Genomic DNA, 13,017 nt, shown 5'->3' with positions numbered 1-13,017 from the left:
AGGTAACCCATATAGTTATGGAAATTGATGTGTAATAAAGGTTAACTTGTAAATCAGAGAATAAATACGTATAGAAAAGTTTACCCAAAATCAAAGCTTCCATTTAACCAGAAGGTTTGTGTCAATATTTAATAGTCTCAGTAGAGTGTCCAATAAAAAGTGTGGCAAGTACCCACTGGTAAGCTGGTTAATGATAGGAAGAGATATGGAAGTCACGGCAACTAGGACGCCCAAACTGACTAGGAGGCAGCATGTAGGGAAAGAAACAAGAGTAGAATTTATTGAAAAGGCTGTCAGTATTTTCCAAATTCAGATGTCCTAATTTAAATCCCAGGTTTAATTTGGCTGTGTAGCAGCCTTCCTGACCACATCCTTTACTCTTGGCCATGTTCTAAATTTCTTTTCAGATAAAGCCCTAAATACTTGACTGCTAAACCTGGGACTTCATGCAGATAAGTATTATCTAGCTGTTGATATCAGAAAAGGACAACATAGCTTGAAGCTAGAGAGAATCCGCACATTGTGTTGATTGTTCTTCACATACATGGAGTAAAGCACTATTGTTGCTTTGTATTCCTAACAGCAAATTATCTACTGTCTTATCTGCAATCATCAAAACATCCAATTTCTATAAGCCTTATTGATGATTGTAACAGAAGGCTGATTGTTTTCCTCCCTCACCTTTTTATGTATAGAAAATGGATGGCCAACCATTTTCTTAGTCCATCTGCTTTTTTCAGTGGGACAAATAATTTTTCATACAGTCTCCAGTTATATAATAGCCACAGGTGGTTCCTGCAGTCTGGGTGGATGTAATAGAGCAATTTTCTCTGTAGATTGAACACATTTGGTGTGCTCACAGTATGAAGTAACAAATGTACAGTAAATTGCACATATAATAAGTTTACATCAAACCATAATAGATTGATCTTGCTTTGATCTGTTTAATGGATGAATGATTTAGTAGTAGGACTTTTATTTATTTTTGTGTAAGAAAAAGTCCACTTGACATCCTTCAAAGGAGAACTTGGATGTATGATATGCTACATAGATGTCAACCACTTCCAAGAAGCATTTCCACCAGTTTACAGCTCTGTCTGTGCTGTGCCTTCCATAGGTTGGACACTTACATCAGGGAAGGTAATGGATAATTGGACCATTAAACTGGAATTCAGTACAAGGAAATAAATTATATTTAAAAGAAACCTGTATTGAAATATGTTCATAGGTAACAGTTACTAACCTCTCCAAAGGGGGATTCTGGGCCTTCCTTCGGACTTCAGTAATTAAGTCACTGACATGGAACAAATATAAAAATCAAATTTCTGACTTTGGTTCTGACTTTACTGGCTCCGTGCTCATTCTGGGTCAGTGGTCATAAATTATCGAAGCCAAGGATGACCAGATAATTAGTGTTTTAGAAGGAGGTCAGCAGGGGTAACCTACATGTATCTCTCAGTACAGGCTTCATTTAAACGCAACATTCACCTCAACCCTGTTAATCAAAAGACATTTAGAGGACTTCTATTTTAATATAGCTTCAAGATTTTTATTTCAATACTTAATTCACATGAATACTGATAAATCTGAAGCCTAACTGAAGTCACAGAAATTGAGAAACAGTTGGAGAGACATTGTGCAGACCAATAAATGCCAAAGTTAGACCCAGTGCTCTCATTATTCAGCACTCAGTAACAGTTCTTAGCACTCAGTAACAATGCAACAATAAGGCAGCTTGTGACAAGCGGTATAGCTCTAACTCACCTCTACCAATATAAAGCATTGGGGTGGGAGAACAGAAAACAGTCATTTCAAGTAAAAAAAATTGTCAGATTCAGTTTAGTTTAAAGCAGTAGTAAACACCGCTTGGACCTTTGTATCTACTGGTAAGCTTATAATAAAGCTTACCTGTAGGTACAAGGAATAATTCCTAAACATGCACCGTTTTGGAGGTATTCACTATTTCTGCAGCTAGTGCATGCATACTCATGCCGTCCCTTCAGAGCCCTGTGCTACGGACGTGACTCCCATGTGCATACATGGGAGTGATGTCACTGTGGTTGGGCAATTCAAATGGCTGAACCTTGTGAACCCAGAATGAAGACTGGGTGAAGATGGAAGCCCTGTCAGTGGTGACAGCCTGGAGGGTTTCATTTTAAGGTAAGTCTTTCATAATGGGCTAGTACTCGATAGTTCAATATTAGCACACTATGCCCTTAACTTGCAGGGAGAAGTTTTTTTGGTTTTTTTTAATGCAAGAGTTTACTACCGCTTTAAGAGTACATTTGCTCAACTAAATCATCCATTGGATTCTTATATCTTTCCCAAACTCCCGTGGTAATATTACCCTACCAAACGCACAGAGACTATTCCATGCCAAAGCTTTTCAGAAGCTAAATAAAGGTTCCTGCTACATTTTCTTTAATATAAATGTAATAAACAGGTAATCCAACTTCAAGTATGAGAAAAGGCCATTTCTTTTGTTTTTACTGCTTAATCACCCAGGTTGTGGCACACGGGAGTAAAAATACTGCGTTTGTTTACTGATTTGAAATTAGATGCATTGTTGTCTATGGAACAATGCACACAGCTGAATAAAGATCAGTAATACAGCACTGGGTACAGAGCCATAAAAAAAATAGAAATTTTTACATTTGAATGCAGTAATTTATGTGCGGACGCATGTTTAAATGAGTGTAAATGAGTATATTACAACACTGGTAGTGATGAAGAATTTAACTTGTAAGATGCTTATGCCCCTTTACACATCTATACTCAACACTGAAGGTCTTTGCACATAGTTTTATTCAGGGACTTTCTGTCAACAAGTTCCTGAGTAAACATCAGTAAATTATGATGCCCTTGAGCAAGGGGCCTAAGAGCTATAGGAAACTAGTAGATGACTCCACTTGTTTGTTTTTGCCAAAAATTAAGATTACGACCTTCCTTTAAAACAATTCCTATTTATCAGTCTATCAGTGTAGACTATTTATAGTCTACAGTGTATAATAAGCAGATAATTCTGCTATACTCTACATGCATGTTTAAAACCATATATGTAACTATGGGGTTGATTTACTAAAATTGGAGAATGAAAAATCTGGTACAGCTGTGCATGGTAGCCAATCAGCTTCTAAATTCATTTTGTTCAGTTAAGCTTTGACAAAATTATTATTTTTTTTTATTATTATTATACAGTATTTATAAAGCACCAACAGTTCGCTCAGCGCTGTACATTACAATGGGAGAAAGTACATTGAACAGTACAATAACAATACAATGTGATACACGAGGGGTTCGAGGGCCCTGCTCTTTCGAGCTTACAATCTAGGAGGGAGGGGATAGTGGTACAGGAGGAAAAGCTGTGGGGGATGGAGTGGTAGGAAGAGTGGAGGAGGTTGGCAATTAGCAGGGGGTGGGGTAGGCTTCCCCGAAGAGGTGGGTTTTCAGGGTGCGCCTAAAGGAGAGGAGAGTAGGTGATAGTCTGATGGATTGGGGTAGGGAGTACCAGAGGATGGGTGACGCCCTGGAGAATTCCTGGAGGCAGGCATGGGCGGAGGAGACCAGGGAACTAGAGAGAAGGAGGTCTTGTGAGGAGCGGAGAGTGCGTGTTGGGTGGTATTTGGATATTTGGTCAGTAATGTAGTTTGGGACAGTATGATGGACAGCTTTGTACGTCAGTGTTAGGATTTTGAATTTGATCCGTTGGGCAATCAGAAGCCAGTGCAGGGATTGGCAGAGGGGGGTGGCGTAAACGAAGTGGTTGGTAAGGTGGATGAGTCTGGCTGCCGTATTTAGGATCGACTGAAGCGGAGATAGCCTGTGGCGAGGCAGGCAAGTGAGGAGGGAGTTGCAGTAATCGAGTCGTGATATGATGAGGGAGTGGATGAGCTGCTTAGTGGTTTCCGAGGTTAGGAACGTGCAGATTTTGTCGATGTTGTGGAGGTGGAGTCTGCATGAGTTTGTTAGTGATTGGACTTGGGGCTGGAAGGATAGATTGGAGTCAAGTATGACACCAAGTACTCTGGCCTGTGGTGCGGGCCTGATGGTGGCATTGTTGGATGTGATGGAGAAGTCAATGGGGGGTGTGGTCCAGGCTGGGGGGAAGACGAGGAGCTCGGTTTTGGAGAGGTTCAGTTTAAGGAAGTGGAGCGACATCCAGTCTGATATGTCGTTCAGTAGGCTTGTGATTCGGGCGGAGACTGAGGGGGTGAGGCGAGGGGTTGAGAGATAGATTTGCGTGTCGTCGTCATAGAGGTGATAGTTGAAGCCATGAGAGTGTATGAGTTGGCCAAGGGAGGAGGTGTAGATGGAGAAGAGAAGGGGCCTGAGGACAGAGCCTTGAGGGACCCCAACAGAAAGGGGGTGATTGGTTTCTATACAGAACTTCACCAAATTTTGCCGACTCCAATTTTAGTAAATCAACCCTTATGAGTTTTGGTAGAAAAGATTCAAATGTCTTTACAACTCAGGTTCTGGAGCTATTGTTCATATCCTTATAATATTGTATTGGGTTAAGCCAGTGTTTCTCAATTCCAGTCCTCATGGACCCCCAACAGGTCATGTTTTCAGGATTTCCATTATTTTGCACAGGTGATTTGATCAGTTTCACTGCCTTAGTAATTACCACAGCTGTTTCATCTGAGGGAAATCCTGAAAACATGACCTGTTGGGGGTCCATGAGGACTGGAGTTGAGAAACACTGGGTTAAGCCAACAGCATTACTCTTATCAATTTTCTTTATTTATGTTGGCGAATCTGACATATGGAGTTTTATTACTAACCAGAGATAAAACCATAGCACTATAAACCAAACTGCCTTTTGCAAACATATTAAACAAAGAGTTACTCCTATTAAACTAAAAACACATTCACAAAACAAACTATTGTGAAAGAATTTCCATTATTTACTCATATACTTGAAGAAGCCATTTTGTGGGCTGAGATAAACTATTCAATCTTAGAACCTGGCTACAAACTAACAGACTATGATATGAAGTTATGATAACATATAATTGCCATTACATCCATATGCTAAAATAAAGCGTGTGGAGGATAATTTACGGTTATGTTGCTTTAGTGAAAAAGCCAGCATGGTGTGCTTTAGCTGAAATGTGTAAAATGTTTCTCATCATAGTAAAATAGTTACTAGGCGACCATCTATAGTGCAACCATCTATAATGATGGATTTTGTTTTATCATTTCAAAAGAGGTGTGATCTTTTCTTTCTCAGTGCTTCATATTAAGAAGAAAGTTTCCTTCTTATTTCTCTACACAATGTGGTGTGTACAGGTGCAATCTTTTTTAGCATGTCCATGCATTTCTTCGGCTCTTCCTTTTTCTAAAATATGCAAACAAAATTTGATAGGGTAGGTTTAACCATTATATTCAGTTAGGGGTAGACTTTGGTTTCCCCACCAGCTAATGGCTTCTTTTGTCTATGGAACACAATAGGGGCCAGATATATTAGTTGGTCTTTTCTGTTCATCTTTGCCCTACCAAGGATTCCCACTCTTCTTGATGCATCCTCACTTAAAAACCCAACTGAAAAAGAGGGGCATCCCAGCAATGGGGTTGATTTACAAAAGTTATATAGGCTGTTCAAGGAAAGCATTACTTTGCAAGGGCATTTCCCCCAAAGTTAATGAATAAGGTGAAGCTATGCTGACTTCCATAATCCAATCATGTGCAAGCAAAAATGCTATTTGTTAAAATTTTCTTAGCACATGGTTGGGTATTCTTTGAAAAGTAAAACTAAGCTCGGTGGCAAATTCCCTTTCAAAGTACAATTTCTTTAGCAAAGTGATCAGCCTATTTACCTTTAGTAAATCAACCCCAATGAGTGCAGCAGGCGGAAAAACTCTGAACCTCAGGTGCAGAGATCAACTGATGGAGTCTCCAAGAAAAAATGGACACCTTTAGATGTATACTGTATTCTGAATTCACCTATGTATACGAGGCACAATGCTCAGATGAAACAAACAATTGCTGTAGTTTTCTGTAAAGAAAGCTTTACCAGAGCACAGCCCAATTTTTTCAGTGCATTCAACTTGTTTCTGACAAGTCCTCCTGCCATATTGGTTTGTATTACCTTACACATAGCACCTAAGCTCTATACTTCTTATCTGCATATAAGTATAAAAGAAAATCAGAAGACTAGTTGACCCTTGTGTGTAACCACTGAAAATGCAAAATCTTTGTACCTGCTGAGTATCTCCTTCTGTAAATGGTAATTTTGTGGATACATGAAACATGATCTCCTTTTCTCTGAATATGGTGTATATAGACTCTGTCCCTGTCTGCCCATGTGCCACATCCAAACCTCCTCGAAACCTGGAAAAGAAGGCTATGTGTTATAAAATATAATGATTTATTCATAACTAATATAAATACTGGTTTTGCTAAGTACTTCAGTGGTTGCATACCCCTTAAAGCATATGCAGACCCAATCACTTAAAGCCTAAGGCACTTTTCAGACGACGTGGACCCGTCAGTAGATCTAATTGCTCAGCGGGGGATCTCTCTGGTGATCCCCACTGAGCAAGTGGATGATAGTTCTATAACTGCTCCACTGCTGCACAGTGGACATGGACAAAGCCTGCTGTTTTCAATGGGGCGGTCAGATGGAAACGAACCTCCTGTCCATTTCCACCCGACTGTCATCCGATCCAATCTGATCCACCAGACACATGGGGAACAGATCCCTATCTATCTGTGTTACATGATCGGATGCTGGCGGGTGTCAGAGGACACAGGTTCACTGACACCCGCTGGTCTATAGAGGGTTATGGATAGTCCTATTGGGTCTGCCTGAAAAACTGACAGGCAAACCCAATTAGACCGTCAGTATGAAAAGGGCCTAACTCCACATTTATTGTCTCTTTAAATAGCTTGTTTAGGCCAAGCTGGCACAAATGAACTATTCACTGCACAGGTGCGCTTGTTGGGCATGCTGTATTAACCGTATGTAGCCTCAGCTACATACAGTGCTGTGTTCCAGCAGTGGGATGGGGACTTCCCTTCCCTGTCCCAGAACAAAATAAAGTTTGGCTGAGTGCTGCTCTTTCATGGAAAGCTTAATTCACGCACAGAACACAAATCTTACTTTGAATAGATGAGCAGCACTCAGCCTGATTCAATTTTGTTCTAGGAGTGGGAAGGGAAATCCCCTGTCTCACTGTCATTACACAGCACACCCGGCAAGCACACTTGTGCAGTAAATAGTTCAGTTGGGCCATCTAGGCCTAAAAATGATTTAAAGGAACATTGAACCTAGGAGCTAGGCTTTAAGATTGCTATAAGCTTTAAAGTCACTGTAGCCGTACAAGTGCACTTATAACAAGAATAAACATCTATACTAGGCAGTGGGCATACCAAAAAGTATCACATTCTAATGTATAAATATTAATAAAGAAAACGTATTTTAAAGGTACCTAATATGTGGTGCATCATATGCTGCCTTGGGTTACTCCTGAGTGCAGATTATGGTGAATCCAATATACAACATAAATTGTTCCTCTATCTGGCACAGCTCTTGCAATGATATTTTGCCAATCTTTAACTAAAAGTGGAGTTCCTTAGTGGTGGTGAGATGTTTTGCTATTTATTATATGTATTTGAAGTGTGCATTACTTTTTATATAGTGTGATAATTTTTATACCCTTTGTTTTGTTACAGTTTTGTTTTTTGTATTAAATGTAATCTTCCTGATGAAGCCGATTATGGCGAAACATGTTGAAGTATCTACTTGAAATCATATGACCTTGAAAAGATCAACTTTGTGTCTTGATCAGCTTTTATTGGTTTTATATTATTCAAAAAAGGTTAGGATTTTATTTGACAAATTGAATGTTTATATTAGCTACCTTTAAAATCCTGTCTACGTTCTCTGTATATTAATATTGCAACAAGAACAACTGAGCACTGTTCATGATACTTTTTTATTTGCACATCCACATTTTCTGGACAAGTTTTCGAGTGTACATCCTTCTTCAAAGTCAAAGCTGTTCTCACCGTTATAACCTTTAACACATTCATGTTTTTCTCAGAAATGGTGACTAGACACTTAGATTTATTTAGTAACATGGTGCACATAGACTCAGGTGCAGCTGTGCATAGCAATCAATCAGCTTCCAGGTTTTATTGTCAAAGCCTAATTGGACAAGCTGAAAGTAGAATCTGATTGGTTACTATTCACAGCTGCACCAGATGCTATGTGCCCCAGCTCTAGTGAATCTCCCCCAAAGTGTAGTAACCCACTGCAAAGAATACCCTTTTTTTCATGTAACCGTAGTTACATGCATTCTGATTGGTTGCTGGGAGTTACCGCACAATAAGTTTTGGATTTAAAGCACATCTGTTAATCCTAGTAAGACTGTTTCAGACACCAAGCTTTAGCAGTTTGTGGTGGTGTAAATACACAATAGATCACATCAATAAATGAAGCAAACAAGAGAAAAGCTTAGAACATGACAATGACTGGTAATGTCAAAGTTTCTGATTGCTGCACACACTGCAACTTTCCCTTCATCAAAAGGAGAAAAAGGAGCACAGAGAATGGGCAATCAAATCTATCTACAGAAAATCTTTGAGAAAAAAAACATAATCAGCAGAACTTTTCAACGTACAAAATATTGATTTCCAACCCATTTAATCTCACTGTAGAAAAACAAAACAAGGCTATCATCTTGATGGCGAAAATGCATTAAAAAAATCTGTACTATTGATTTAAATATCCAGAATGATTCTTCCCACACTGCCACTTGTGTTAGTCACTGCAACATCCTCAAAACTTACCCTTTGAAGTCCTGTAGTAATACAGTATCTCCAAATAAAGCCAAGAACTCTTTAAAAGCTGCACTTTCTTCATTATTGCCAAATAATTCCTCTTCTAATGTCTGCAAATTAGGAAAATTGTAATAGCATCAGTTAACAAATCTAGTGTACACAACTGTTAAGAAATCCAGATAGGTTAGATCTAAAATGGTAGTGTTATTCCCCCCACTCCAAATCTAGCAATTATATAGTAATAGTATGACATAAGATCACTGAGTGCCTTCTTCTGTTTTCCCCCCATGATCCAAAAATTGGGGATATGTCCTGAATGTTTATATATGACCATGCGTAAGTCCAGTGTTTTTCAACCCTTTTTCACTCAAGACACTCTTTAAAATCCTGTACAATTACACGGCACCCCATTCTAATACATAAAAAAACTAAACAGTTCTACATATCACCACAGCATATCATGTCCAAGTATTATTATTATACAGGATTTATATAGTGCCAACAGTTTGCGCAGCGCTTTACAATATAAAGGGAGACAGTACAACTACAATAAATTTCAGTACAGAAGGAATAGGTGGGCCCTGCTCATGGAGCTTACAATCTAAAGGAAGGGGGAGGTAGTACAAAAGGTGATAGCTGTGGGGGATGATCTGATGGAAGTGGCTCAAATACAGTTCTTAGGTGGAGGAGGGGTAGGTTTCCCTGAATAAGTAAGTTTTCAAAGATCGTTTAAAGGCAGACAGGGTGGGGGCTGACCAGACATACTGGGGTAGGGATTTCCAGAGGATGGGAGAGGCTCTGGGGAAGTCCTGGAGGTGAACGTGGGAGGAGGTGATGAGGGAGCTAGAGAACAAGATGTCTTGGGAGGAGTGGAGCGGACGATTTGGACAATATCTGTGGATGAGGTTGGTGATGTAGCTAGGGGCAGTGTTTTGGATGGCTTTGTATGTTGTGGTTAGTATTTTGAATTTAATATGTTGTGTTAGTGGAAGCCAGTGTAGGGATTGGCAGAGAGGGGCAGAAGTTACTGATTGGTTGGTAAGGTGTATGAGTCTAACAGCAGCATTCATAATAGACTGAAGGGGGGGGGGGGCAACCTGTGTAACGGTAGACCAGTGAGGAGTGACTTGCAGTAATCAAGGTGGGATATAACCTAGGCATTGCTAAGTTGTTTTGTGATACTTATAAGGTCATTGGTTGTTAGGATGCCAGCGGCTGACCCGAACGGTGCCCAAGATTGTAATGCTTCACAATAAAAACCTGCTGCTTTATATATAAAGGCAGGCTTTTATCAAAACCCCAATTGCTTGTTGACAATTTTTGGGCAATTTGTGCCATCGCACCCTGGTTGAAAAAAGCTGGTACAGTCAATTGGGCAAAAAAGTAGGCAGTCATGAGTATGATTGGATGATCTGGCCTTACCATCTATCTGGCTTTAATCCACTAGTGAGAAATGGACTTATCCAAAATGGTCTTTGGGTAAGTAGTATCTGTAGACATATTTTGCTCAATGTGATGCTTGGTTGCTGAGCAGAAGTACTGATTACCCAACATTTATTTTATTTTTTTTTGTGTTTGTTCTATGTTAACAACACAGTTGGCAAGGCAGTAAAAGGCAGAAAACAATACAACTGTAATAACAGAATCATTGCACTCCAGTGCAAGATCCAGAGAAGATATGCAATTACAAAAGCATGGATGAACAGACCGAGAATTCTATGGATATGCATGATCCTTGTCTCCCTAAAATTGCATGCTAACTAAATTTGACTGACTAACTCCTGGATTCTACTTTTTCCCTTTCTCCCATGATTGTAACAACACTATCTATATATATATATATAGGATAGGAACACCGCCTATTAGATTCTTTCCCCCTTTTAAGGCACCTTATAAATTAGATCTCTACACTGGAATCCCTAAACAGGTAACAAAGGAATACTCTGCTGTAGGAAGAGTGAGAATCCAAGGTGGGTTGAATTATCCAAGAATTATGCCTGGGAAATCTGACCACTGGCCTCCTAGAATCCTAGAATATATATATATATATATATATATAAAGTAATTGGCTCTGACTCAAGCTGCCAGACTGAAATATTGGACAGTGCAATGTCTATGTTCAAAGCAACCAACCAGAAAACATTACATAACTTATCTGACTGCAGTAAGCTTAAAATAAACATAAGACGAATGGCCTTGGTGCCAGGCTGTGGCACTTCCTCACATTAGGAGTTTTGAACCTAGATAAGAAACCACAGGGATTTACTGTATATGCACTATGGCCATACATAGTGAAAATAGGAATTAATTAAAACTGAATTACAATTGAGTACACTATAACTGCATAGTGATATCAGAATTTGGATGCAGATCCCTTCTGTTACTGCTGGCCTTGTGCATCACATTATTCTAACACCATAACATTTTGCAGCCATACAGCGCTGGCACCACTGAGAGGTACAAAATATGGGATGATAATTAAGATGCCTGCCAGAATTTTCTGTGACAAATTAGTGGATTCGTTCTTCTCTGCCTTTCATGTTCTGATTCCTTTCCTTAATTACAGCATTTCTATTATACACATGGCTTCATAGGCTAATGTTTTGACAAAAGATATAATCTGACTGTAACTCAGTGAACATTGGAAACCACTAAATTCAAAATATTCCTGTAACAATGGAAACTACACTCATCATCATTTAGTTTAGCTTGAAAATCTTTTGTACTTTAGTAGGATAGTAATAATAATAATAAGAAGAAGAAGAAGAAGAAGAAGGAGAAGAAGGAGAAGAAGAAAAAGAATTTACCCTGTAGGGTAGCTTGTGGATGCATGGAGACTGGAGATGTGCCCACCTTATAATAACCTTATACTAATAATTTTTTTATGAAAATCCTACTGCTGATCAGGAAGGGATTTTTTCCTCCTGCTGGAGCTTTTGCTTTCACCAAGCAAATTTAATTTTCACTTAGTTACTGTGAAGAAGCTGTGCTCTCTTCATCCACTCGTGTAGAAGAAAAAATCCCTTTTTCCTTGAACAATTGGGTATCCAGAGTGAACACAGCTAACATTTTTTACAAGGAAGCAAAGCCCTCCCTCTACCAAATGACTGCCTGCCCACAGAGACACAGGAGTTGATTTGCTAAAAGCAAGTAGACTGTTCACTTTGTAAGAGAACTTGCACCATGCAAGGGAAATTTTCCCTGAGTTTAGTGAATAAGGCGAAGCTCTGTTGAATTCAATCATCCAGTCATGTACAAGCAAAATAATATGTTTTTTTTTATTTTCCTTGTATGTGATTGGGCATTCTTTGCAAAATGAAATTTCACCTCATTCAGTTCTGGGGAAAATTTCCAAGCAAAATATAACTTCCCTTGCAAACTGAACAGCCTATTTGCCTTTAGTAAATCAACCCCACAGTGTAGAAAAACATAGTAATGAGAAACCACCACTGTGTGGACAGTATTCACTACTCCTCCCCAGTAGTCCTGCAGCATTAGGTTCACAGCCAGATAAGAGCACAGCATGCGAAGAAAAAAACCCACATCAGTAGAACATTTATGACAGAAATCCATTGCCTGAGGGTACATATGAGATAGCCCCTGATGTGTATAGTAAACTGGGCAACAGCCTAGTAGACTTTTTAAAGGTCAGGCTGTTTTTCACTTAATTGTCTCCTCGGGCAGTGCTGCCAAAAACTTTCCAAACCATTCTGGACAATTTTTTAAAGGGTCTAATAACAAAATAAAATACAAAGTATTGCAAATTTGGTAACACTGTACTTACTTGCCTAAGTGTTTGATATATAACACCAAACTTGAATGTGTTATTGATTTCATGTTCATCATATGCAACAATCAAATGGGATGCCTGAAAACATAAATGAAGAAGCATGAAGTAGAGAAAATACATTTCATAATTTCTGTTCAGTTCCATTATTTTACCTATAAATTAGAAAGACATACAATGCATTAGATTTGAAAATTCAGACTGACCACAAACAGTGATTCAGTTCTGCCTCTTAGCAATATAATTAGTTAGTGCTGATAATGAATTATTTTTTAGTTGACCCTTTTCATTTAATCATCAGTATTTGAAAATAAGACACAATCTTGTGAAAAGGTAAACATATGTGTCTTTATTTGCATTTATTTTACCTTTGGATAAAGAACTGGGTTGAATTTAAGCCCGGTGGCATCATCACATAAGGCCTGAAAAAAGAACATTACAAA

General features: G+C 38.9%; 1 protein-coding gene across 4 annotated transcripts in view; it reads right to left on the bottom strand.

Annotated features, from left to right (window-relative positions):
• RAP1GAP2 (RAP1 GTPase activating protein 2) overlaps nucleotides 1-13,017 on the bottom strand; it is a 918,850-nt gene that overhangs the window by 65,764 nt on the left and 840,069 nt on the right. For all 4 annotated transcript variants that reach the window (XM_089683779.1, XM_089683780.1, XM_089683781.1 and 1 more), the window contains 4 exons: nucleotides 12,943-12,996; nucleotides 12,572-12,655; nucleotides 8,797-8,897; nucleotides 6,204-6,333 (listed from right to left, as the gene is read on the bottom strand). In XM_089683779.1, coding sequence (XP_089539905.1) covers nucleotides 6,204-6,333; nucleotides 8,797-8,897; nucleotides 12,572-12,655; nucleotides 12,943-12,996 — 369 coding nt within the window. The remainder of the gene's footprint in view (nucleotides 1-6,203; nucleotides 6,334-8,796; nucleotides 8,898-12,571; nucleotides 12,656-12,942; nucleotides 12,997-13,017) is intronic.

This window comes from Staurois parvus, unplaced genomic scaffold (genome assembly GCF_062004578.1).
Source record: "Staurois parvus isolate SC_StPar_1 unplaced genomic scaffold, SC_StPar_1.0 ptg000321l, whole genome shotgun sequence".
Classification (NCBI taxonomy): Eukaryota; Metazoa; Chordata; class Amphibia; order Anura; family Ranidae; genus Staurois; species Staurois parvus.
This window is presented reverse-complemented; position numbering and strand designations above follow the sequence as displayed.